This window comes from Anopheles moucheti, chromosome 2, assembly GCF_943734755.1.
Source record: "Anopheles moucheti chromosome 2, idAnoMoucSN_F20_07, whole genome shotgun sequence".
Classification (NCBI taxonomy): domain Eukaryota; kingdom Metazoa; phylum Arthropoda; class Insecta; order Diptera; family Culicidae; genus Anopheles; species Anopheles moucheti.
In genome coordinates, this window is record NC_069140.1 from 68,014,744 (window position 1) to 68,042,175 (window position 27,432).

At 37.0% G+C, this 27,432-nt stretch overlaps 1 protein-coding gene across 1 annotated transcript in view; it reads right to left on the bottom strand.

Annotated features, from left to right (window-relative positions):
- LOC128305707 (small conductance calcium-activated potassium channel protein) overlaps window positions 1-27,432 on the bottom strand; it is a 99,497-nt gene that overhangs the window by 12,957 nt on the left and 59,108 nt on the right. Inside the window, exons 4-8 of the mRNA XM_053043291.1 lie at window positions 24,452-24,588; window positions 24,048-24,276; window positions 13,814-13,909; window positions 11,709-12,025; window positions 11,505-11,609 (exon numbers count right to left, since the gene is read on the bottom strand). Of these exons, the coding sequence (XP_052899251.1) occupies window positions 11,505-11,609; window positions 11,709-12,025; window positions 13,814-13,909; window positions 24,048-24,276; window positions 24,452-24,588 (884 nt within the window). The remainder of the gene's footprint in view (window positions 1-11,504; window positions 11,610-11,708; window positions 12,026-13,813; window positions 13,910-24,047; window positions 24,277-24,451; window positions 24,589-27,432) is intronic.

Below are 27,432 nucleotides of genomic sequence, written 5' to 3' on the forward strand. Positions count from 1 at the left end.
AGACAGAGAGAGAGAGAGAGAGAATAAGAGCGGAAGGGAGAGTTTAAAGAGAGATAAAGAGAGCGAGAAAGATAGAGAGAGATAGAGAGGGAGAGAGAAAGAGAGAGAGAGAGAGAGAGAGAGAGAGAGAGAGAGAGAGAGAGAGAGAGAGAAAGGATGTGTGAGAGAACGGAAAGAAAAATGACCAAAGTGGAATGCGTGAAATATCATCATCCAGTATTAAGGGTGGTAATAATGAAAATGGGGAGTAGGTGATCGAAGAATATAACAACTAAAACTAGCGAACGGTTAGAATTGAAGAATTGGGCATATTGGTGTAAAAGAGATAAAGGAAAACAGAGTACAGAAGAAGTGAAAGACATAGAGAATGATAAAAAAATATTGTACAAAAAACTGGAAGAGTAAAGAGTAGCAAACTGGATTTACAAATTATAAAAGAATATCAATAAATACATATCGAACCACACTTGGACGGTGCAGATTGGTCCTATTCCAGCGTAAAAACATGGATGAATTATATAAAAAAAATACGCCAAGAATACAGTGTAAATCAAAATATAACTCAAACACGGGTAAATTGGCATCGCGTTGCTAATGGAGAAATGTTAACGAACTTTTCCAACTGGCTTACGTTGTTTTGTCTCTGATTTGATATCGGAAATTGGATTGATATGTTTCGTAAAATTGATTTTTATTTTCTACATTCCTACGCTTTGATGGGCCTTTGATGTGCTACAGCTACCGCCGCATTAGCCAATATTATGCAGCGCGCTGTTTGTACAGCTACAGCAGCGAAATCAACCAACCAACCAATAGCAATTCAGCATTACATTATGTATTTACTTTTAGCATCGGGAGCTGCAACAGCAGAATCGCATAGAAGAAGGATTTTGTCGCATTGGTATTTCTTTTTTGTCCGGCACGGATGGTTTAACTAAAAAATAAATATGTAACGCTAGGCAGCAAGCATTTTGTTCGCATGTTGTTACCATATAAACCGACGTTCGATTGAAGTATTGAGGTAGCACATGGCATTAACACGGAAGCGTTACGCAATCGAGTGATTTCCAGTTTGTACGTGTGTGTAATTTCAGTGTTAATTCAATGAACAAACAAAACGAGGTGAAACATAAGGAAGGACGGTAATACCAACTGTGTAACACAATAAGCACCACAAGTCAATTGATGGGTTAGAACAGAACACAGAAACCCGTAATGGAACGAATAAAGCGAAAGAACATCGGTGGTGGTGAGACAAGAACAAACAAAAACACAACACAAACAAACAAACATATGACAACAAAAACGCAACCATTGAACGTCTGCTACCCATTATGTGTAGTCCTGCACAGCTAAAGTACAAATGTTGGGCATACCATTTTTGGCACACTTTGCACAATTGTTTGCAAATGGCGACAAGACACACTGTACAGCAGGGAAAGATTTTCATTTGTAGCATAGTTTGTATACCATAGGTGGTGACTCTTTTCTTCCTGTTGTGTTTGGTTAAAATAAGGAAAAAACCCACCACACCTAAACAGCAACACACCCACACGTATACACCGCCCCGTGAACTTTCTTCACTGCAATTGTTCTCGTATGAAGCGGCTTTTTTGACTTGCTCTTTATCCTATGTGTAACACAGTATGTGTATATTACTTTTTTCATATCTTGCTTCGAATTGTAAAGGCACATAAAACAGCATATCCATCTAGACGAGAACAGAAGCACACGACAATGTCAACAAAACGGGCTGCCGAAAGCCGCCCAGTGTGTACAGAGAGCGCATATGGACCGAGAGGAGCAACACAGCAACAGCAGCACGAGTGAGGAACACACAGGAAGTGACACGGATGGCTTGAGCAACGAGCAACGAGAGCAAGCAGGGAAGGGAATGCAGAAGGAGCACACATTGTAGGTGGAGATTGTTTTCTCGTTCCGGAGCATTGTGTTAGTTTGTTATCCTTTATAGCTTTTTGTTTTTCATAATTAACACCGTGTATGCATAATGCATTCCAGCGAAGGATGGTTACGGCTTTAATGTTGTTCTTAAATGTTTAACCAAATTCCAGGAATGTTAGTAAATGGCGGAAAGTAGCTGAACAATACCCAACCATGCAAACCATCGAAGTGTCCCAAATGGCATGTTCATCTGTTCATGTTTCAAACTCTTCATTCACAAATGTTAATGCACTGCATTGGACGCAACTAAGACGGGGATCAACTTCCGAGGTTTGTGGTTATCATTTTTATTTGTCAGTCCAAGAATCCATCACAGCATGTACACAGCAGTTGATTTTGATCGTGCGTGTTGTTAGTATGGCGCACAGCGATTGAATTTCGCACCACAGAAGCCAGGTGTGTGGGTTAGTATCAGTAGAAAGTTGTTGTTGTTCACAAAAAAACATGTGTAAGTGGCGTTACGGCAAACATAGAGCTGATTGGTGTTATTCTATCTATCACCATTTAAGATTTTACACCAACTTTAGAGTGCGAAATATCGTGATTTGTTTGAGTGTGTTGTAAAGTGTAAAACATTTGTATCATCGTGCATTGGTTTTTTTTTTGGGGTGAAGGTGATAGCAGCACAACGACAACAGGAAGAATACCCGCATACAGCGCATCGGGAAGTTCTTTTAGTTTCGCCACATCCAGTGAAGATTATACCGTTCGCGGCCAGGTTTAGTGTTTGCGCGTAAGATCCTTATGCTTAGTGTTCGCTTGTAATGGTGGTAGTCGTATTTAGTAGTTTCTCAAGGCGTTGCTGAGAGCGTATCAGCGTGTGGAAGGAATGTGTCCGTCACTGCAGTTGTTACCTGTTGGTCAGGGTTGTTCTGTACGTCAAGGTGTACGAATGGGAGTCGAGTTTTTGTTTTTGATGTAAGGTGGGAATGATACCCTGATTGGACCCGTTCTCTACTTACCACCATTCCGCAGGTTAGCGTGATTCCCCTTCCGCAGTACGTGTTCGGGACGATGTCTCCATAACCGACACAGAGAAACGTGATCGCGGTTAGCCACATGGAGTTCAACAAATTGGCATGTTCCTCATCGTGAAACCTTCAGTACCATCCACCCGCCCCCCGATTATGTGCCGGTTTCGTATATGCCGAAAGGAGTTTACGGCGCGTTTGATTGGGACGGGTTGTTTTTTTTTTATGCGTATGGTTGTTGTTTCGTTTCGTCCAGGGTTTTATATTTTGTGTAATTTTCAACACACACACACACACCACCGCCAGGCGCCACAGGTGTGATAGGGGTCGTTTATGTATGTGTGTAAGGGTGTTGTTGATGTTTGTGTAACAATATGTGGTTTGTAGCCGAAATTGCACGTTAGCCACAAGAAGAACCGAGATTTTTGAATAATGGTCGAAATGGGGATATACATGTTTGTCGGTTGTCACGTGTGATATGCGATAATGTTGTGCATCAAAATGTGAGAAACACCATTTATCCAATGAAAAGCACCCAACCAAGTACATAGAAGGTAGGTATGTATGGTTTTATATGTTCGTGTTCCGTTAATTGATTGCAGAACGCAGCGTGTCGTAGGTATTGACACAATGATGTAAATGTATTTATCGCAACAAACAGGGACGTCGTTGTGTGAGTGTTTGTAGAACATTTTAGAAGTGGTGGTCGTGGTTGTGGTGGTGGTTGGTGTTGTTTACACGATGAAGAAAATGTGATATATAGAAACAACGAGCAACGGATGTTAGAATAGTAATATAACTTTGTAGAGTAGATTTGATTGTCTTATTCTGAAGAGGAAATGTTTTGGAAGCAAAGAATTCGAATGAATATGTTGGTTTAATTTAGGTAGTGTGTCGTCTTTTGTTTGATGTTTAGTTAGGCATCTAACATTTTTGTATGAACGAGACACGCCAGTAGAAATTCATTATTAATCAAAATGAAGTTCATAAAACCGATGACACTAGTTTGACACTAGAGATGACATGTTTCATGGTAAAAGTACAAATTCGTTATCTGATACCTTCAGTATCTGCAATCTATTAAAAGCAAACATTCTATGTAATGCTTTCGTTTATCATAGACATATTCATTCGAACTATGCGCCCAATAAATTTACACACAAACACAGAAAGGACAGAGTAGACAGATAGTAGTTACAATCAATGTTAGGCACATAGAAGGAGATTTCACACAAGGTATTACTGATTAAGCGAACAGAGAGACTATGAAATAAGAGACCGCATGAGCTGCCGTAAACGATCAACCAAGCAAATGCTAGGTTGCCCAGTTGATCTGTACAGTAAAAAACAAACTGAAACACATTTACACACATCGGTTTTGTTTTGAAGTTTTCACATCGAATGGTACGATAAACACATTGAAACATTGAAATAAACTATAATGATTCACTATATAAATTTTGCAATGAGTAGAGCAACATGTCTGGAAATATAATGGTCTCTGCAGTATACAGATATAGTCGATGAGCATAAGGAGTAGAAGATAGAAAAGGAAGTATGTAAAAGATAGTGTCATGAGGATAGAATCTGAGCAAAGCCTTTAGAAGAGATGAGAGAAGTAAGGTATAAAGAAGGAAAGATTGAAAGTAGAGAAAAGTAAAGTTAATAACTGTAGTGGAAGAGATGTAGGATATGATAAAGGAAAGCTAGTGTATATGGTACGGTTTACCAAACAATCAAACAAATGCCGATTGCAGTTAGAAAAAAAGGAGAAATCATGAAATTCTGCAGATTTCTCTTATCAAAATATTAACAATATGTTGTTAATAAATCGACTCCAGTTTCGCTACAGTCGTAACTGCATCTACAATATTGTTTTATAGTTTGAGAAATAGAATAGGAAATTTGTTTGACTTTAAATTTTAGAGTAAAGCATTTGCGGAAATGTACACTATTGGAAATTGTTTCTGATAAGTAAAAAAATCAAATAGCATTTAAATGTTACTTTGGCTATGAAGTCGGATGCCTGGAAAACGTTTTGACTATTAGCTGTTATATCAGTAAGTTATAAAGATTTAATTGCAGAACTGGGGTGACGAAACTTCTGTAAAAAAGCATTGGTTTTTTAAAATAAAAATGAAATAAGCGATGAAAACTAAATTAACGAATTGTATGATAGTTTGGCTACATTGTATTATTGCTCAGTGTTGCGCACGTGTTCTGCAGTTGTACAAATTGTAAAGTTGTATCGCAGTAAGATATACTTGTATTAGACATAAATCATAAGTAAGGTAAATAATGTCTGCAAGTGTATAAGTGTAGTATCAAAACCTAAGGTCAGTTCTACGATTAAGCAATAAAGCATTTTGAATGGTGATTGCGTAATGCAATTGCAGTAAAGTTTGCATCGTATTTTATTGTTGTGTTGGTACGCATTATGTATCGATTGCTGCTGTCATATAAAGCATATTTAAGGTGATATAAGATACATTGTAACGTACATTGCAATACAAAAAAGATATTTAAGAATTGTATCTAAATTGCATAATATGGATATAATATTTGTATTGTTTCTAATTAAGTTTGTCGACTTTGTGCTGTCTGGTCAATTCATTTAGAACAGTTGAATTATGAAATTGGACCATTTGACAATGCAGCTTTTACTAATGCAGCTTAATTGGGTTATTTTTACTGACAAAACTTTCCTACCACAGATTTGCGCTACTAGTACAATAGCATCAATACAAGGATGGCGAATTGATCAAAATGACGCATTAGAATGTTGATAAGGTATTATTTTATTATTCGATATGAATAGGCTGACCGGATGAGAAGAATAACCTATTTTGTTGTTGTCTTAATCCGATTGATTTTTGCAATGTGCAACGATAAAGCTAACTGATTGTTGAATAAATTTATGTATATCTCATTCATAATACTTATATGCCACCTGGACAAAGCTTGCTTGATTTTTATAAAAATGATTTGTAAGTTAAAGCCCTAAAATAAAATATGACAAAAATAAAAAACTTCTAAATAATGAATAATACTGTTATACACAAAGAAGATGAATTAAATGTATTGAAACCCAAGTAGTTTTGCACCTAAACATCTTTTCAATAAAAAGCAGCATAACTAATGTTCAGTTAATTAAGTATTCTTTGTTGGTGTTTATTTTTGAAATCTTTGTTTGTGGTTGAAACATTTTTTGGAACAAAAACAAAGATAAAGATATGCAAAAATATCTTTCTCAGTGGATGTTTTATGCAATAGTGGGGGTCAAACATAGTTTTAGCTTCTTTGTCCAGCGTCAAACAAAATTAAAACACACAAACTGTTGTGGTGGATCATTTGCATGAAATTTAGCTTTGAGAAATCTTGTGAACGATGTCTAGATTTTGCTTTGCTGATTAAACTCATTTTGCTTCATTTTGAACCCAAAACCATAATGGATAATTAGCAAACGTACATCTCCATCAACAAAGTTTCGCCGAACATTAGTGCGTTGTAAACAAAATGGGGTTTAAAATTAAAGCTCAGCACAATTATGTCAATCGTAAGATTTGCATTTGCAATATAGTTGACAGACTTGGCTCATTATCATTTTGGAAACGCTCTTTTACATACTTCAACACAATGTTTTCTTACAGCAATAGCTATACTGTAAGAAATGAGTGGAAGAAATTTTTCGATAATAGCTCTCACTGTTGCCGCGATCGTAAGATGTACTCATGTTGTGCTCATCGATTTTAATTTTGACAGTTTGATTATACTACTGGGCGTTATGAGTTAGTATAAAATCCTAATAGCATTTTTCTTATATGCAGAAAAGTATTTCAATAAATCGATTAACCCTTCGTTTCCTTGTATTTTAATTGGAATACCACCAAAATGATGATCAACACTATGCTCATAATGAGTGTATGGCCTTCTCGAAATATTTCAAAAATACAAATTTAAACTAAACAAAGAAATTAATGAAGAATAACAGAACCCCTTCATTTTTAATACTTTTAAATAATCTTCCACTTTTCTGATGAAACTAAATAAGAGTTAAACAATAACAAACTGATAAGAGAGATGAAATACCTTGCGCCTCCTTTGCATACCAAAATATGGAGTACCAGGCGCCTCCATGTAAAAAAATATTTTAATCGTTTCGAAAACGCTTACTTAGAAAAAAATCATTTGCAAGGGTTTACATTTTTGTTTTGTTTGAGTTATATAGTTGTTAATTAAAAAACACATTGTTTTACGCATTTTGCATCAAACCGTAGAAAATATTAATAATGAAAATAAAATGCTATTGCATACAGAAATATGAAATTTAGTTATGTTAACAGCTAAACCTTAAACTGCGCTTGGTTAAACTAGAAATGATGCCAATTACTTAACTTAAAAAGTATGCGTTAAACTATTTCAATTTGCAGTTGCAATGGTACGAATAGTTTTGTGTGCATTGGGATACAGCGTGAGAGCAATTTAAATCTAATTAAAAAAAGATTTTTTGCAGCTGAAGTTTTCTGAATGTTTGGAAATAGAATGCAGCTGACCTTATTGTAATGGTGGCGAAAGGGCCGTGCAGACATGATTTAGCACTGGTAGTAAGTTTTACGCTCGAGACCTATCTAGTTTCCTGCCAGGGGGAAAATCGCACAAAGTATTGATTTCTTGTTCCCGTTTTTTCTGACATTAACGAAGATTGACTGTTGTAAGAAAATGGCAGTTTGGTAAAATGTTGCAGCTGCTGCAGGCAAACTAGTAGAACAAATTGCATCTCGCAGTATGTCGGAATGCCGATGGCAAAGATGGATGGTGATGGATTAGAGCAGTTTGGTACGTGTTGTGATCATGTTATTTCGTGCATTGCTTAGGGTTATCCGATGAATGTCATGTCGATATATGCAGCTTGTGTTTATCAAAACATTGATACTGGTGTTTTTACTGTAAAACATTTTTGGTATTATGCTTATCTAATAACCGATCCAGGAATCCAGGAAACGAGGTCTTGGAGAATCGAGTTATTTTGTAAGTTATTTGATATATAGTAAACATTGGGAAGCTTATCGCTTATCAAACAATGTTTTTAAATACTTTTTCTTTTTTTTACGGAAAAGGGCGGTTCACCTGTGGGTGTGATACAATTGCCAAGTATTAAGAAAAGTATGAGGTATTTGTAATTCATCATTAAAGTATGATGATGAAGTATAATTATGCAAGACGTGTTATTTTGTATGGGCTGCCAAGTAGCTAGTGGTAAAAAGTGTGTTATAACACTTGGTATATAAAGGTAGCTGGAATTGTGATTATTCCGGAAAAGAAATTGTAGAGTACTTGTTATGTTTTGAATGAAAAGAAAGAATGAACAAATGCACCCTTGCATGTATGCACTAGTGTAATGTAAAGAAGGCAGTCAGGCGTGGAGATATGTTTCTACTGCTGCTGCTACTGCTGCTGCTACTGCTGCTGCTGTATGTTCATGAAGTGGATGGTTTTGTAATGAATCATAAATTATGGCCGTACATGTATGCGAGTGAAGCCATATGAAAATCTGCTTGGTTTACTGATTATTCCGGAAAAGTGGTCACCAGTTTGAAGGGCTCTCTAGACCCAACATCATTGAATGTGCGCCAAATGAAGTTGTGACAGAACACCCAGACGGCCGGCATGATTTTATTCGTAAGATGTATGACAGTTTGAGGATGTAAGGGAAACTAATAGGTTTCCCTATTAGAAGAGGTAGCCGATGGAGAAAGAAATTCCGTGATAAAAAATGTTTAAACAGAGTGAGCATCGGTAGAGCGGATCTGAATAACCTTTTTTACGAAAGTCCTTCGGTGAGGTCATTGCAGTTGCAATTAGATTGAAACACAAAAAAAAAAATAATGTAATATTATGTGCTGTTCAAGGACGAAAGCAGCTATCGGTTAGCGACCGGACACCAATCGTTCCCGGATATGTATAATCATTTTTATGCAACATTACACCTATTATGATAACTATTTTACACATTTCGCTTGCCCCGAAGGGCACTGCTGCCTCTAGTGTCAAACAATGCAGTTCGGTGCCATCATGCGACAGGGCCATCCAGGAGGAATGCTTTGGTACTGTACCAATCTATTACAGAATCGCGATAAGCGTCGGTCATTAGTTTATTTCGTGCCATTTTACTTGCTTGTGCATTGGTCGCAGCTCGAACATTACGTATGCTGGGGTAATAGCAGTGATTTAATGGTTACCTTTTAGATAAGCCACAAAATGGGTTCGAAACACGTGTTATAAATTGTGGATACGGAAAATATGCATTAACTGGTTTGTTCAAAGACAAATTGAACGATAAAACCTAGTTTGTACAAACTAAACAACTTGCGAGCAACTTTTTGTTGTTTGTTTGCTATTGAGATTTAATTTAAGGTTACGCTTTTACGGATTCTAAGGTTTTGTTAGCCTATGGTGGTATAGTTTCGCCAAAGTAGTAATTAACTTAATCACAAAATTTAAATGATACTTTAATTGGGAAAGTTTCATAAAAAAACTCATTCATTTCTTAAACGAAAGTCCGTAAAACGAAATAAACTGTAACAACATAACTGGGGGGCGACCCGGTAGTGTGTTGGTTGCTACGCCAATCTTCACATGACAGAACCGTTCTACAATGCCATCCGGACTCCTGTACGTAGAACTGAGTATCCCGCTGCGGGTAATTCAAGTCAAAGAAAGCCAGAAATAGCAGGTTCAGACCTCTTGCGATTGTTGTGCCGATAAAGAAGCAGTAGAAAACATTATAACTATAATATTTTAGTTGGTTGGTTGATTTTTTAAACAAAACAAATATTTGTATATCATCTTAAATTATCATATATTTCCATGTTCATTAGATGGATCATAAGAACCAAATACGTCTTCTATCTCGTCTACATACGTGAGTTTTGGGTTTGTCCAGGTATGTGACTCGAGCTGTTGCTAATCTGTTCATAATCAGAGGCTTACCAGTCTCTCTTTTGTCTTTAGGCTTCGCTGAGCCCCATCGGTGTAGCAAAATATTCTTAATTTCTTCCTCTTCACTTTATTAAACTAATCTGTTGTTTGAACCATCGGTAATAGTGCAAAATTGGTTTGGTTTTAAAAATACAGTGCTGAAATGGGCCTGCAAATTGAATATCATAATCAAATAGTTTCATGTAATGATAATACAGAATACAAAATCATGACGTACGATTTTTTTGTGTATAATCGATAACAGTAAAACCAATTTGAAAAATTTATTTTGCATTATTTTAAATAATACATTTGAGACAACTCGATGCAATGTGGTAGAATCAATTAAAACGGTAATTCCATTGAACTGCTGTACGAGCATTATCTAAAGTAGTAGTTTTTAACCGACGTATATACACCTGTATGTTACATGTTTTTAAATACCTGACTTTTACACAAAGTTACCAAGAGAAGCGATTAAAACTTGTGATTAAACTGTACAAAGATGAAGTTCAGAAACGTTCTCGAAAGATGTTGGCGAAGAGCATTTGAAAACTCAACAGAAAAAAATAACGATAAGCGACAGTGAAAAGAACGCATGCGAAAGGACGTGTATGAGTAACGTAGCAGAATAGATTGGAATTAGAAGAATACCATGTCGTGAGAATGTGCGACTCGTTGCATTTGGATTAGTAAGTTTGGGGGATAGCATAAAGTATATCGAATTGTTAGTAACAACTAAGCTGAATGTGGTTAGTTAAGCTGCAGCATGTTTAGTATTTTAATGATTCTACATACTATAGATAATTCATAGCACGTTCCAATCATACACAATCATATGTGATGGAAGCTAAATATGAGTGTTTTATTTTTTGTTAGTTTAAACATTATTTAAGACGGAAGTAGCATATTGCAAAAAACAAAACACTGGCTGATTTAGTGATTAATAGTTTATACGCGAAAAGCAAGTTGCGCAGTTTTTACTTTGAATGTAGTGGTATTACTGTTGGTTGTATTTACAAAGTGTATGAAGAGTTACTAAAATATAATTCATGTAACAGTGTTAGTAGCATTTTCTATCCATGTACAGTAGTGTTACAATGAATGACTGCACACATAACAGAGAACGACAACAAGGTGAACAATTTCATTGTAAGGGGTTTTAACAGATGAGAGATTGGGAAAAGATCTAAGAAACATATAATATAAAACAAGGCACTGGGGTAACAAGTTTTTGAAAAAATGGGGAATAGGAAACGACAAGAGGAATAGAAAATACGAATTCTAATGACATTGAGTTAGAGCACAAACACAGAAACGGAAAGATTTTGTGAAAGTGAAAGAGAGAGAGAGAAAGAGAGTAAGAGTAAGAGAGAGAGAGAGAGAGAGAGAGAGAGAGAGAGAGAGAAGGGAATGATATGAACGTGTGGGAGCTGAAGGAGCGAGTACAAGACGATCGTAAAAGATAGACAGAGAAGGTATGCGGAGCGCGCGAAAGGGGAGAAAGTGAGTGAGTGAGACAGAAAGATAGAAATAGAGCAGAAGAAAGAACGAGACAGTGTGATGAAAAACTGTGGAAAATGTGATAGCTACCTTTCACACTGCCGTAGCGTCCACGATGCAATTATCCACAGTGAAACCATGAACACTAGTAAAACCGTCCCGGGGCATATTGTCATTAGTGTTTTCAGCACAAATCTGTAAAAAAAAAATCGAAAACGGAAAATATGTACCCATATCAAACGGTTTCGACCTGCCGAGTGAATATATCGTTCAGGGAATCTACACGGTACGTACCGAGTGTTGAAATTGATTCGATTTAGCGCACCTATACTACGTGACGAGGCATCGGTAAATAGTTTCGAATGTAACAGCATCACACGACATATCAGGTACAAACGAAGGAACATTGGCAAAGATAACGCGACGTCGTACGGAACTAGTTCACCCCCGATGGCTTTGTTCTTATTAGCTAATTTGGTAGTCCATAGAAAATAATATTGACCTGGAATGGGATGCACTGCGCAGATTAGTAATTCTAAAGCTATTTGGCTCATTCGTTGCCAGGTCATCGCTATTCGCCAGTCATCTGCACAGTTATCTATCATAAAAAGCTGGAAGAAAAAATAAATAACAAGAAATTCAAATGAGTTATACTTTTAAAATTATCATGGTTTGCTACCTTAAAATAACGCGAAACATACGATAAAGGTTAAAGATAAAACAATTTATTAGCGTTGGGTAAATTTGATTCAGGTTTCTAGATCTAAAAACTATTGAACCACTCTGTATCTATATTACGCAGATTCATGAATTCGTAAGGAATGAATAGTGGTCTACACACCAGCAGTGGCCAATGAAACCAAATGTAAACAGAGACTAAAGAGAGAAAGGCAGATATTTTTAACTAATTTTGTATCAAAATAAACGTGACTTGTAGTTGTAAAGGAGTTTGATCCGCCACTAGCTCGATTACTCTTCTGGGAATATGTACATAAATGAATTTTCTCAAATTGTACATTAATGGAAAATTTAATAGTTAGCAGACTGGATACAGTTTAAAAAAAAATCAAAACGGCTGTACACATATGCAAACAAATGTATTATTTTTACTTTCTTATGTAATTGAATACCAAATAGTATTTATACTTTTTCAAGTAGCTAAATGTTTGTAATACTATAGATTCCATGACTTTTATAGAAACTTTTTTATAGACTTTTTTACGCTTGAACCACGATAATATTGACGAATTTAAAACAAGAATATTAAAATTTAAACATAATTTAATTTGAATTGTTTTGACTTGTTTGGTAAGGAATCCGTGGCCTTACGAATGTTACCGCGCTCATTTCATTCGATAACATTTACAGAAAGCCTGCCAACAATGTTTAGATAAATCATCATTTCTTATTTTTAGTTTTTCTAGAAAGTATTCTTCACGGTTTGTGGATAATATTATTTGCAACAAAAAATCTTTTGGGGTTAATTTGTGCTGTCTTCTAAACAACAAAAAAGTGATGCGTTGAAAGATTACAATAATAACAAATGCAGCGTGGTGGGTTTCTCTGTGTAAGAAAATATGGCAAGTTATGATTACAACAACAAAAAACTGGGATAAAAAAGGAGCATACGTTATGAAAACATAATGAATCTTCATCACCAGCCGGTACGGATGCAAAACAAGCAAACAAAACTGTTTCTGGCCGTGCGATTAATGTTTGGCACTGGGCCAAATGCCATGTCTTGGTAGTTCACTTTTTTACACGGTAGAAGGACATGGAAAGAGGAAATGGGGCCGCGGTGAGAGGTGTGATTTTCATTTAGTCAGTTTTATAGAGCCATCGTTTAGTATTTGCCGTGACGGAATTATTGTGGTCGATGCACTATGCCGGTTACACGTGAAGTTGGCTCTAGGAAGGTGCACTATACTTGTTTACGGGCGAGTTTGTCGAACCCCTACCCTACTGCTAACTGTTTTACGCAGTTTGCCCTAAGCAGAGCTAATAAATTTTCCAGATTTATTTACGAGCACAGGTTGATGGTCAGCTGGTTGTTGGGTTTAGTTAGTGTTAACTGCAATAACCGCAGTCACCCTGACAGGACGTTGCGGTTGCAGCCACATAAATGCTAGGGGCTCCCGAACAAATCAGACCTAAGGAGACATTTTAATAACGTTGGACCTCACACCAACAAGATTTACGGTCTTTTGTGCCTGGTGCACGAGTTGTACTGTTTGGTGAATGCATCGAACGCAGTGATAGTTAAGTTCACTTCAAATTTCGACTTGCTTAGTGTGTGTTTGTCAGTGCAGTTAAAAGTTTAATAACCCTAGCAGAGGCATATCCAGTTTTCGGTTATAATAAGTTGTTACCTAACCACTAGTTAATAAAATATCACTCACCTGAACTTCCAAGGCGTGGTAGGCTACGATGAGCCCTAGTAAAATCACAGTCGATACGGATATTAACGTTTTTAAAGCGGTCGAATAAAAAGATGCCTGAAACGAAGTGAAATGGAGGTACGAAACGAATCGATATCACTTTCTTATTGTTTTATGCGTTACTTGTTTTAAAATAAGTTCATTATGTGCACTGGTGTGAACGAGATGCAAGCAGAAGATTAATTGTTTCCGTAATGGAAACTGATAGACCTGGTAAATTGAGGATATGATTGGCCATAATATGATTATGCGGTGAATCTGTGGAGTATCGTAATATAGTTAGCTCGAGAAATCAACACAAAGGAATCATTAAGATTGATTGTGCGATTAATGGGATGATTCGTCATAAAAAAAACGTGTGCTACGGAAATAGGTCGGCTTTCGGTTGGAAAGAGAATCGTGACCTAAAGTAAAGCTAATTGAATACACGTGTTTTGCAACTCCTGGTAGTCGTTGTGGAAATTAAGCACGGCATGCGCCTAAAATTGGCAAACCTAAATTGTAGTTTCTTCTTCTGGATGTTGCGAATGGTTTTGAGGCAATACTAACAGAAAAGAGTAGTTTATTAAAAAAGAGTAAGTGATGAAAAGTATTCACTTGTGTTTTATAATAATTACTGTACTGAAATTAGTTGAATCATTATGTGAGAAATGGTAAAATCTCTGCATAATTGGAATTCTGTAAACCGCTGCAAATATGAATATTCAAGTAGAGGGTGGGTTTGTTTTTAATTTTTTTTTTAATCGGTTACGTTAGCATATATCGAAATGCAAATGAGGTGCCCTAAAAAACTTTTAACGATTTAGATATGCTCTGATGGGTGCATTTAGTTTGCAATGGTAGATGATGAGATGAACTGGTTTATGGAGCACAGCTGTCCTTGAAAATTGTTTCCACCGTCAAACTACATCGGGAATATGATCTGAGTTTTTTCCTTTTCATTTACGTAAATTTCCATATTTTACGGTAAATTTGAACACACAAACAACACTCCTAGTCACTGTTTTCGCCTGATTGCTTCGCGTATGCGGCTACATTCAACCGGATTCCATTAGGAATGATTATTTACTATGTAGTCGGTTGAGTGATAGCTGTTTCAATGATTATGCTTCCGAATATGATTACGATCCATTAGCAACGGTACCCGCAACAAGCACGAGCCCCTCCGGGAACATAGTTATTTATTTGCTGGTTTACCGGCACCACTACATCTGCCATTTTTAGTGTTTTGCCACGATCCAAAATATTCCGTTACAAGAGGGTTGAGCGGATAGACATTTAAATTTCACATGATGAATGTAGATTATTATGATATGTATCAGGGCCGGATATTTACTCTTCCACGAAGTTCAAACCGAGACCACGGTCCAACGGACATTTCTGCTCTTCCCCCACTGTTGCTTTGGAAGCATCCCACCCATGAACGCAAACATCTGGACGGATGTTTATTATTGTTGCTTGCCGATGGTTTGGTTTTGAGCTGATAGTTCAGTCGGACGGATGGACGGTGGCATAAAATTGGACTTACTAGCAGCCGATCCGGAAAAGGGGGCCACAACATCATCGTCGCCGTGTGATCGTCCGTATGCCTATGTTTACAGCTCATCGGTGCGTTAGCAATTATGTGTGTACAAAATAGCTCTTTGCTAATTACCCGTCGTTTGTAAATAATGTCGAGCAGCTAGTTCAAGACGTTCTTCCTTGAAACAGTGCGCTGAGATTTGAAGAGAAACTAGCGACATCAAAAGACGAGTTGATAAACGTTTGATGCGCGTTACATATCACGACTGTTCGCTTCGATACCATTGATTTATCGCCGTGAGCCGGGTAAGACGACCGCTTAGCTAACGTGCGTGTTGAAGTGTCTATGGTCTATGTCCGGAAAACCACACGCAAACGTCCGCCAATAAAGCTACTCGAAAACTTCCGCCGCAGTGAAAGCGTGAGCTATTTGCAAGCCCTTGAGCCATCCATTACACAAAGTAGCAACAGCAAACCGTGTTCGGGAGCTGTGTTGAAGGAGTAATTGAAATTTCAATACTTCCTTCCTAGGACTCTCTGCGCTGTGGTGGTGTTCTTTCTATCGGCCACAGAATCGTTTTCGAGCATGTGCTAAACACTGCATTTCCCGTGCATTCACCAGCACCGGGAACGACGTGGGATCGCGTTTCCAGCAATGCAGGGCGCTTAACGTAAATAAATTTCCTTTTGCATATTTTATTCCACCACATTCGATAGGTTGATGGTCGATGCACATATATAGCGCCATTGTACCAGCCCGGTGCTGGTCGACGGATAGCACTGCATTTATCACAACCATTTATTCTATTATCATATTTCTATTACGCTTCTCGCTGACCTAGTTATCCAAACTGCATTACATTATGCTACGACGGTTGTTCATAAGAAATAAGAAAAAATAAAGTAACACAGTTGCACGCTGCATTTATTTTCCACAGTGCCGTCGGCACAATCACTCTTGGGAAAGGCGAGCATTTCCAAGACTAATCTATTGTATCATTATTCTAGCTTTTTGCTACTCACGGATTTCCAGAACCAAGATAAACCAAGTGAACCGCTCATTTGGTGTGTTGAGATAAAACACATTGGTTTTATCGAGGGCAACGTGTTCTAACAAGGTAAAGCGACCGCAATAAGAGTATCATGGTGCCATGTAGAAGAAATAATTAATAATTATGTTGTTTGAAACGTTTTCCACAGACCATTCATTTTTCTTAGACAGTTATATGTAGTTTAGGAATTGTTATACGGGTACAAAGATGTTTAGGTAATATCGTTTCGCGAACATTTGACCATTTTTCACAAGGTCAGAAACGGGAACGATTTTCCGTTCAGATTTTATGGAAATGTATGAAGATGAAAAGCCAAAGCCATTCATTCGGTGGTTCTTATTTGTTTGGAGATAGTGACTAATATGTTCACAAACTTTGCAAGATTGCACAAGTGCCCATGGAAGAAGAGATCAATTCAAACTTTATTTTCATACAGTGGAGAGTATTTTCCTTTTCTTTATGGGAGCCTCGTTCCTTGTGAATCATCGGGTTCGGTGAAGTCATCATAATATTTTATGGGTTTTGCATTTTATGTACAGCTAGTACGATCTCATTGATAAAAATGAGTCGACATGTTTTTTATAGCTATTTTATTATGTCTGACAAGGATGTTATTGTTTGAAAACATTGATGTTTGATGTACTTTTCGATAATTTTAAACGACTTGTACACACTATAATTATGAACAAACTTTTTTGGTTTTATTTTATGAATTTTCTGAGCGTATTAGCAGCTAATGGGAGTGGGAGCATTCAGTTTTTGTACCTTTAATAGGAGACGAATGATGGTTTCTCTTGGAATTTTATTTACACCATCTGCACGAGAGGAACATGACGTAGACGATTGCTGCAGAAGCAATAACAGGTATTGAAATATTGGCCGGTAATGTGAAAAAAGCACAATTTTATGAGCGATACGTGTTTCAAAAATTAAAATGACAGTCATTGTGCAGCCAATGCACGCTACGCTAGGTGTCGAGAGAAAATGTATTTTTCTCTTTTCTGTGAATTGAAAAGTGATTTAAACAATAATGATGTTCATTGAACCGTATGACGGGAAAAAATAAGTTTCTTTCCAAAATTTCTCTATCGTAAAGGGTACACCATGACGTGAGGGAAAAGGGATGATTTACGCTTGCGAATGTACGCCAGCACAAAGTGGCTAGCTTTATGTGTGTTAGATGTATTGCAGAAAATTTGTGACTTTTTCGTAGGAAGAAATTTTTGGTGAACAAATTGAAATTGGACACTGAAAATTAAAAATAGTAAGAGGGCGTCAGAGAGGTTATTTAGTATCTTCTTATCAGTTTCGTTCGAGAAATTCCGCATCAAATCGATATGTTGCGGCAATGTTGTGACCAAGTTTGCACGTTAATGCATTTATTAAAGGGCATATAATAAAACATTCAACCCCTTATAAGATGGGCAAATAGTTTTGCAAGATATTTTGAACTTAATAAATGTGTTCAATATCGACACTTGCCATTAAAATAAATTGTGAAGCGTTTCAATATCCAAAAAGGCAATTTGCTATAAATGAGGAATTTATAAATAAATAATAACGATTTGGTATTGAAAGAATAAAAATGCCATTGTCGTACTAAGTAGCGATGCATTACGGTCGAGTAAAAATGAAATGGTGATATTAACATCAATTAAATATTTGTTTCAATTCAATCGACTTCAGTAGCTCATTCTACGAGTACGTGGTAGTAATGATTAATTGCGAGCATTGCGATATAACGAAATGAAACCTGAAAAAATGTTTCGTACTGGAACACAATTTTTCGTTTGGGTCGAATGCATTTTTAATGAAATGCACTTCACTAGGCATGAAGTCGTTCATGCTATTTCATAGAATATTATGGAAAATTTGGTTTGTGTTTGATTTCATTTTATTTACATCGGCTTAAATAATACATTGTAGCCAATTGTGTGAAATAATTGCAACAATACGTAATGTGTTGCATTAAATACAACCAGTATATAGCTAATGCACAGTGGGCGTTTTGGAACAAATTTTTCGATTTCGATATGAGAACTAGAGGACATTTTTCACACGTCGTACACAGATCACTAAAACGTAACAGCACGTCAGTTCACTAGTTCAAACGGTCAAGTATTGATTGGATGAAGACTAACAATTACTAAAAGTATTGAAAGCACTTGAAAATTTAATTTTTATGTATTATATCATTTTTAATGTATTTAATACAGCCATAATTTATCTGAAAATTGTCATGCCATGCCTTGTCGTGTCGTGATATTGTCATTGCTGCTGTAGGGCCCGCGTAGACAAATTAGTGCTTGCAGATTTTGTATCAATAAATGAACTAGTAACACAAATGTTTTAATAGCATCCGGAAAGATAGACGCTTTCTTGGTTTATAGCCTTTTTAACAGTGAAATTGAACAGATCATCGAATAGAAAACCTATGAATAGAGAAAACATTTTCTAGCATGCTCTCGTTTGTCTCTCCTATAAAATTTGTAGTGTTCTGTGGTGGAACTTGCAATTTTTTCTCTCAACGCTGGAGCTCCCGATTGGTGCTGGGGCATTCATGACAAATTCATCGACATGGACCAGAACTTCATGAACACTAGAGGCCATTTTGAATCAATTGTAATGATTAAAATGGAATAAATATGTATTTTACTAGTAATTGCTACTAATAATCTCCCAAGGCTCTCGTTGTACCGTTAAAGCCCCCGTATCTACCTTTAAACATTTTTTTGCAATGTTTTTAAACATATTGTTCAGTATTCAAATACAAATTATGTAAAAGACACTGTGAAAAGCATCCAGAAATGCAACGAAGAAATTAAAAAGTTAAAAAGTTAAGAATTAGCATAAACTCGTTCATGCTGCTTATTCATCGGGTTTGGTCCAGCTCCACATGTGCATAAAGTTTACAAAACACTATATCAAAATAAATTCTCTATGGAGACGCCTAGTATGTAATGTACCAGTTTTCAGAACGAGTTCATTTTTTTTCTTTCGTTAGAACGGCCTGGCCGTATCGACTCATTTTAACCATGTAGCCGGATAGTCAGTCCTTGATACAGGGGATTGATCCTGATGGGATTTTGGTGCGGTCCGTTCGTGACAAGACCGGCTCCGCTACCATCATGCCACCGGGTCGTCACAACGAGTTCATTTGATAAACTTGAAAAAACACGTTCGCAAAACTTTTACAAAATGTTTTTTTAAGAGAATGAAAGTTATCATGAAAGTGAATCTACATTCGTTTTAAATTATAAATACTAGTACTTATAAAAGAATATTCAAATATTTTAAATCTTATTCTAAAAAGAACATTTACATCCCGGCAAATATCCAATAAGCAATGTGCTAGTTTTACTAGCTCGACTCGATTCGTCACGTATTCATGTAGCAAGTATTTTTATTTGCTATTAAATTGACACAGGACTTGTCGTTGTATTTAATACGTACAAGCAAACATCACGAAGATGCACTTTGCTGCGCATACGGGTCGTTTCTGTTGGGTGTCTTGTGCGTTGCACTCTGAAGGATTGCGATGTGTGTGTGTTTGTACGCTTGCCACTCGATAGTGAGCCAGGTTTAAAATCGGTGTCTGCAAAATGGAACGATTCGCACACCATTGTGGTGTGTTGCATTAATTATGCAGACAGCACCGGCTCGATGCTGCACATAAATTGAATTTTACGATTCACCAGGCATAAGTGTGATGTTGATGGAGCGCAGTTCTAGGTATGGTTTAATTGCACTATTTTCAAATATTTCATTGCATTATAACCAGCTCGATTGTGCTGTCGCTGCTAGTGAACTGCAACTTGATTGAAACGGATATTTAATTCAAACATCATGATGCTGAATTTGATATGTTTAGTTGAATGATAAATTTTCGCCGGTTTGTTCTACAAAATATTCTACTAGAAAATATCAGTGAAATATCGTGCAATAGGTTGTGGATGTAAAAAACTACTATTAAACATTGCCTAAACACGGTTAAATGTACCTTCATTATGCAAAATGGCATAATTATTTTATTTTATTTATTATTACAATTATTACGGCTTGTTGTCGTATCATCTGCCGCATATTGGCTGAGGAGAGCATAAATATCACAAGGTATTTCCTTTTTGTCTTTTGCCTTATCCCGGGTATGCTCGGTTATTATCAATAAAAAATCGTATGAAATAATGTCATAAAGCATAAAGTAATGATAATGCACACTTGTTCTCCATGTTATTTGGTGCCTTGATCGGGTTTTACTTTGGTACATTGTTGATTGGTTTTCATGATACATGGTCAGGATACAAAGAGACCAGCATGCAGCAGGATCTCGAAAGCAAATGTGTAGTACACGATAACATGATCTTAAAAGGGGGTATATAAAAGGACATTATCGACTAGATGTTAGATTGTTCCCGAGATTAGAGAATCACACTGGTTCAAGTGGTTCCCATGGTAAACATTTCGAACCGTACTAGTGGACAGCCGGTTGAAAATTTTGTGTCTGTTTATGAGCAATTTCTTGCTCTCCACTGGTTTCGCAGCAAAGGTACAAATCGGAGACAGCAATAAGGCAAAACCGATTTTGTGAAAAGACAATTTTACAAGACCTTGTTTACAAAGCTTTATCTAGTGAATCAACTGATGGTTGTCCTCAGATGGAAGATCTTCCGTTGTTATGGTGCTACTTTTTGGGTTGAGAAAATGTAACAATCGTTCTGCTGAAACATCAGACACATGCGTGGTTAGTGGTGTTGGTGTCATTCAGTTCCCAGTTGGAGATTTTGCGGAACATCTAAGTCTTTTTGAGAAAGCATTCTGCGGTTTTCAGTGTTCTGCGCTAGCCTTGCAAAGCAATTCAGCATGAATCAGTTGAGAACGGTTGCAGGTTCTGTTTGGGACTGTTTCGCTTGAAGATGCACGACGGTCCGTGGTGTGTCTTGGCTGACCGTGAAATAATCGTATATTTTTACGACAGACAAAGTTTGCTTCATTCGTTCCTTTGCCTCTAGTTTACAGCTTTTATGGACCCTTGTTAACTGAAGGTCCCACAGTAATTGCTTGGGTTGTGCTGGATCCTACACAGATTTGGATTCGAGTTTCAGTATTGTGTTGGTTGGGTGTGAAAAAAGTTTTGCTTGTCAGCACTTCAGCTGGCTGAATGTAAGTGAGAAAACAAATTTTTTGTTGACTATTGGTCAATTGATCTATCTGATTTAAATCCTTACATAGCAACATAAAACCAGTCATAGTATAACGGATTTCACAAAAAAAGAAAGGATACGTACCAACGATTTACTTATCTAAAAAGCAATAAATCTAGCTACATTCGCTCGAGATCATAGATAATTCATGGTTCCTTTAGATAAAAGACGAAAAAACTTAGCGTTGGTTGCAGTTGTTGTGGTTTTTTTTCATGTGTCTGTAGTCATTTAACTATCCAAACCCTACCACACATAAAAATATAACAGCCGTTGAATCATTCGTGACACTTCTGTTTGTGGTTTACGTTTTCGAAAGCTTTCACTTAGCCCTATTCGAAAATGCTTATGTTTAATTCATCCGGCCACATGGAGGTAGCAATAAAAGTCATACCACATAGTAATGGCTTTTTTAGTGAAAACGAGAAAGCAGAGGGTTACTTCGATTACCCTCCGGAGCTATTCGAGGATGTAACAGTTTGATGTTTTTTTACATAGTAGATAATGTGTAAATTTTTTTACAAAAAACTAAATCGTAGTGAAAAATTTTGTACATGCTTAAATAAACGAAAAAACGTAGTGATAGAACATTTTTTCACGGTACGAGGTAGGTCTCATACAAACTCGTGCAGTACATTGTGCTGTACATCTGTTATATGATACCTAACCAGACAAACCAGATGATTTTTACAGAATCATCAAAAATGTTCCATATTGGAAATAGGTTTTTATGGAGATATGAGATAGATCGAATTTATACAATACTGGTAAGTGTTTTAACGGTGAATTATGGGAAATGATATTGGTTACATTGGGGTATGAGGCTCATGCCACAAAAAATGACCTAAATGATCTTGGTATGATTTCTGATTTACGTGAATTGTTTGTGGTAGTATTTAAATAATGTTTTAGGTTACACTATGATTGCGCTCTACTGTTGTATAATTAAGTAGTAAACCGTAGTAAAAACAAACTTTATTGCTGGATGACAACAGGAGTTTTTTTCTCACTACTGTTGAAAACTGCTGTACCGTGTATCCATAGCAAAGTTACTCTTGTAACGATACAAAATAGCACATTCATTCAAGAACAGAACATGAATAGAAAGTTCATCAATTTGTTGACATACTATTCTCGAGAAATGAATATCATTCTAGTTGTTTAGAATTGACGAGTTGAATCCTGTATTTAAAGCATGCAGGTCTGGCAAAACATTTATCCTTAAAAACGTGTTATTAAAAAAACGAAACTCATTGATCAAATGCAAGACGAGCAACATCATTTTTATTTTATATATCTGAAAATCCCTGGATTGTAATGAGTGTTGATGAAACTCATTTTAAAGTCGATCAAGTAGTGTTATTGTGTTCTGGTGTTTTAACCGTAGAGTTGTCAACCAAATTTACACACGTAAGTTGGCAACCGGCATACCCGGGTATTCCATACGTTTTGACGTATACAATTAACGGTTTTCGTAGGTAAACAATGCTTCCTAATATTTATATTCTTGCAAATCTGTGAAAATCGGAACGTTAAATGAATATAGAACTATAATGCAATATTATATACATTTTTTTATATCTCACATATTGTAATACAAAAAAGAAACAAGTAATAGGAAATGCGTTGTATTACAATCCATTGTTTACATTTTCGCTAATTCAGCATAACCATTGTCTTTATACTTTTAATTTTATGTAATGTATTTATTTACAATTTATTCATTTACTCTAGACTTTTTGTTGCTTGTGTGTATCTAAAATCTATTTCATTCATTAATTATGTTGTTGTATGTTATGATTAACTTAACGATCCATTTCAAATTTTAAATCGATTGAATTTGAAGAAGAAGAAGAAGAGAAACGTCATTCTCCATACAAAATGTATGGAATACCCGGGTATGCTGGTTGCCAACTTACGTAGTAAAGTTTAAAATAAATCAAAATAAAATACTTACTGCTTGTTGAAAATTACAATTTATGCACCAAAAATATCGGATGCAATCGGAAATAAAAAGTTGGGAGGCTACAGAAATTTTCAGGTCAATACAAGCAATGAATCAAAAATAATAGCAGTTTAAAGTTGAAAAAAATACCCGGGTATCCGGTTGCCTACTTGAAGGTTAAAGGACTCGCCTTTCTCAAAGTAATCATTGACAGATATTTGAGAAACGTAACGCGCATAGTGTAGTATAAGTGAAAGGATATCAGTAATGTCATTAATTCCTTGCTTGTTACAGTATTTAAAACATCTATGCAGTTTTGGTGATGTAGTTTATAAGGATTAAAATAATAATGAAATATAAAAAATATAATATTTGCATTTATCACACACCTGTGATAATGAATTAAAACGAAACGAAAACTCGTTCAGCACCAGCACAAAATTGTAAGATGCATCCGGAGGGCATGCATTTCAACCTACCTTAGTATATACACCAGCGCTACTCAATTCGTTTTCTATCACCATCACAATAATGCCGAACATTCCCATGACGAGGGCGTAATCACTGATTCGCTTCCGCTTTTCGAACAGCGCTTTCCGCCGGCCTAACCGGTATCCTACATTCGGTTTGTGCTTCTGACCGGGGCCACCTTGTATCGTGCCGGGACCTTTGCAGACGCCGCCACCCAGGCCTCGCTCCTCCATGTACCTGTCGCGGCGAAATGGTGAGGAAAATGATGATGGAAAAATTAAAAGCTGATTAAGTTTGGCGGTGGTGAAAGTTTTGCCGCTTCGCCGGTTGCAGTTGGTGTGTGTGTGTGTTTGTACCGTTCAGCCGCGCTGGGTGAAATGTTGCGCATGGCGGACTGCTGATTAACACTCACCTGGGATACTCTGAGTGTACGCCCACGAGCGCGATGCCAGCTTCTTCTGTGCATGCAGCCGATACTGTTTCCCGATTACCGGCGCACGGTGTCTTCATCGAGCCGGGAATCGACAACGTGGACACAGGCTTTCGGAGCTGAACAGGAAGCGAAGAAGAAGAACAGAAAGTGCAAACGTTAGCACCGTCGCAAGGATCAAGGGATGCATGTTGTTGTTTTTTTTCTTCTTTGGTGTGTATGACTATGTTGGTGGGAATTTTTGTTTGCGCACCGTGCTCTACTCGGTACGGTTGCTGGGGAAGCATTCACTTGGTGAGAGAGAGAGAGCGTGTAAGGTTTGGTGGTAATGTGTGAACGACATGAGCTTTTTCATTCGGTGGGCTAAGTAGGTGATGAACATAGGTTCAAGTCGACTGTCTACGGTGGATGCTAGCATTCTTAGCGTACGGATGAATACATCTTCGGCGAAGCAAAAAGCAAAGAAGATAACGTGAGCACATTACAACGTAAAATGAAACAGAAATTAAAGAGCAAACAACGGGATTGTTCGAGCAATAAATGAGAGAATTCAATCACATACGTTGGCGTGTATGTGCAGTGATGGTAAAATTATATTGGCACGTACAGTACAATGATTAAAAACAGAACAATTGATTGGTTCTAGGTTGGGATACACCGGGATAATGCCGTGTGTAAATCAGTGCACAAAATGGTCACCGGAAGTGAAGTGGAAACGTGCTCAACAGCACGAATGAAATATGGCAGAGTGTACGAATTTTCCGCGGAATGTTGCGGGAGGCTGTTGAATTCCATTGGTGGGCTTTATGCAGGAAACGTTTTTATTCATATTTTTATCATTCATATGCGGATTCTCGTGAGAGATAGCATGAAAAAGAGGGGAGAATACCCCCGACACGGAAGCAAGCGTAATGGACGGTTTGGTAACTGCTTCGTGGTTTAAGGGTTACCCTTAGTCTTCCGTTTATAACGCCGTTAGTAAACACCCAACCCGATCGGTTGCGGGTAGTGCGCAATTGCCAACGGATATTACGGATGACTGCAGCTCACTGCAACCACAGTGTGAACCATAACCTTCGGTGGTCATTTTCCGGTGGAATGGTGCATCATCCGTCATCCGTTTTTTGAGCCTGAGCTCTGGACGAATGGAATTATGTCCGAGCGAGATATTGCTGAGAGAAAAAGGTTAATACTTTACGCTTATTTCATGGCCATAGGACAAACGTTACGATCATCCAAATAATCCAGCAAGTACTGGTGAGCGCTTGTTAAGAGGCCAGTAAAACATTCATTCCAGATGTATGTTTACTTTGAGATGTAAGTGCAGTGAAGCTGTGATGTGGTACTAAAACAGGGATCTTTTTAAAGATAATTGAACTAAGAAGTGGGTATTAAAGTAATGAAAGCAAACAATATAACTATCCCAAATATAATCGTCTACAGAATGCTAGCTTTTAAAACGCACACAATGCACACTTTTACAATTGTATAACATTTGTTTGATTGTGATGATGGTGTGCAACCATTCCTAATCTATGGAGTGTGATAGGGTGTAAATATTGTCGTTTATCTAAAGAAGCAAATTAAGCATAATTTTTAAGCAACGCTGGTACGCTGTAAACGCTTGAACAGTTACTAACAACCAGTGCAACATTAATAGGTACACTTTGATAAACACAGTTCTACGTATTTTTTGTATAAATAAATGCTTGGTACAATCACTATCATATTACACAATAAACAGAAGCTTGTTCCAATAAGGCAGGTAACATGTTTTGGTAAACAAACAACGATGAATAGCAATTTGACTACTGCAAAGAAACGTTTATATGATACATGCATTTCAGTACGGTTGTAGCTGCAATTGTAGTGCAGTGATTATATGTCAAAATTCGCATGAAATTCGGAGTATTGGTTGGTGAGCTCTTAAATGCTTTCTGCTGGATTGAAAGCAGGAAAAAAACATGCGTAGTAATTTTTAGTAATTTATAAGAACTCAAAAATGATGATTTTGTTTCAGTAAGTATGGTCTAGTCACATGGTTTTTTGTTGTTGTAATGTTATTTTATTAGAACATGGAAAAGAAGTCAAATAAATTCAAAAATGTCTAGAATACGGTTAATGTTGGAAAATACATTTTTTGCAATAGATATCTAGAAGTAGTCCGGTGGCGTATTTGATAGCCGCATCAACATTCCAGCCGGACCGTTCCCCCATAGCAAAAACTGACCACCCGGCTATGCGATAAAATTATTCTAGTAATCCAGATATACCAGGCCTGACCTCACAACACAACGAAGAAAAAACTGTGGATATCTGTTTTATTAGAAAAATATATGCCATTCAATTAAAAGTATGTACAGCCCTTCCATAAGAGTAACCAATATCTTTCATCAAGAGTGTAATTTTGCTTGTAAGCCATCGGTGCCTGTAAACCCCTTAAGTGAAATGTTCATCAGCTTAATCAGATAAGGTATTGCGGCATAAAATGAAGCCGTTTGAACAATAGTAACTAGCATTGATGGCCGCACTTTAGCGGAACGGCAGTTCACTTAATATTGATGATCACCGATTAGGTGTGGAAAGTGGCAAAAGAGCGTTTTTCTCGTCGTGGCTAAGAACATACCCTAGGTTTATGCTTTCGACATCGATACAGAAACACCAGCAGACCGTTTGAGTTAGTAAAAGTACTATTCCTCCGCGTCGCACCGGTCAATCTTGCTCATGTTCTCCAAACAAAACAGCGGTTGTTGTCGAGAAAGCGTGAGAATAAGGAAAAGTTTTTTTTCTTTTTGGTCTAGTGGTATCGAGTGAATCTCGGTAAAAATAAACCATCCTTACGCTGTGGGCTCTGTCAACCGGAAGGCGGACGCACAACATGATGTGGGTTGAATGCGAGAATTTATATTGAAATTCCTTCGGTTCACCAACATTGGATATCTCCCGGTGAGCTTACCGCAAAT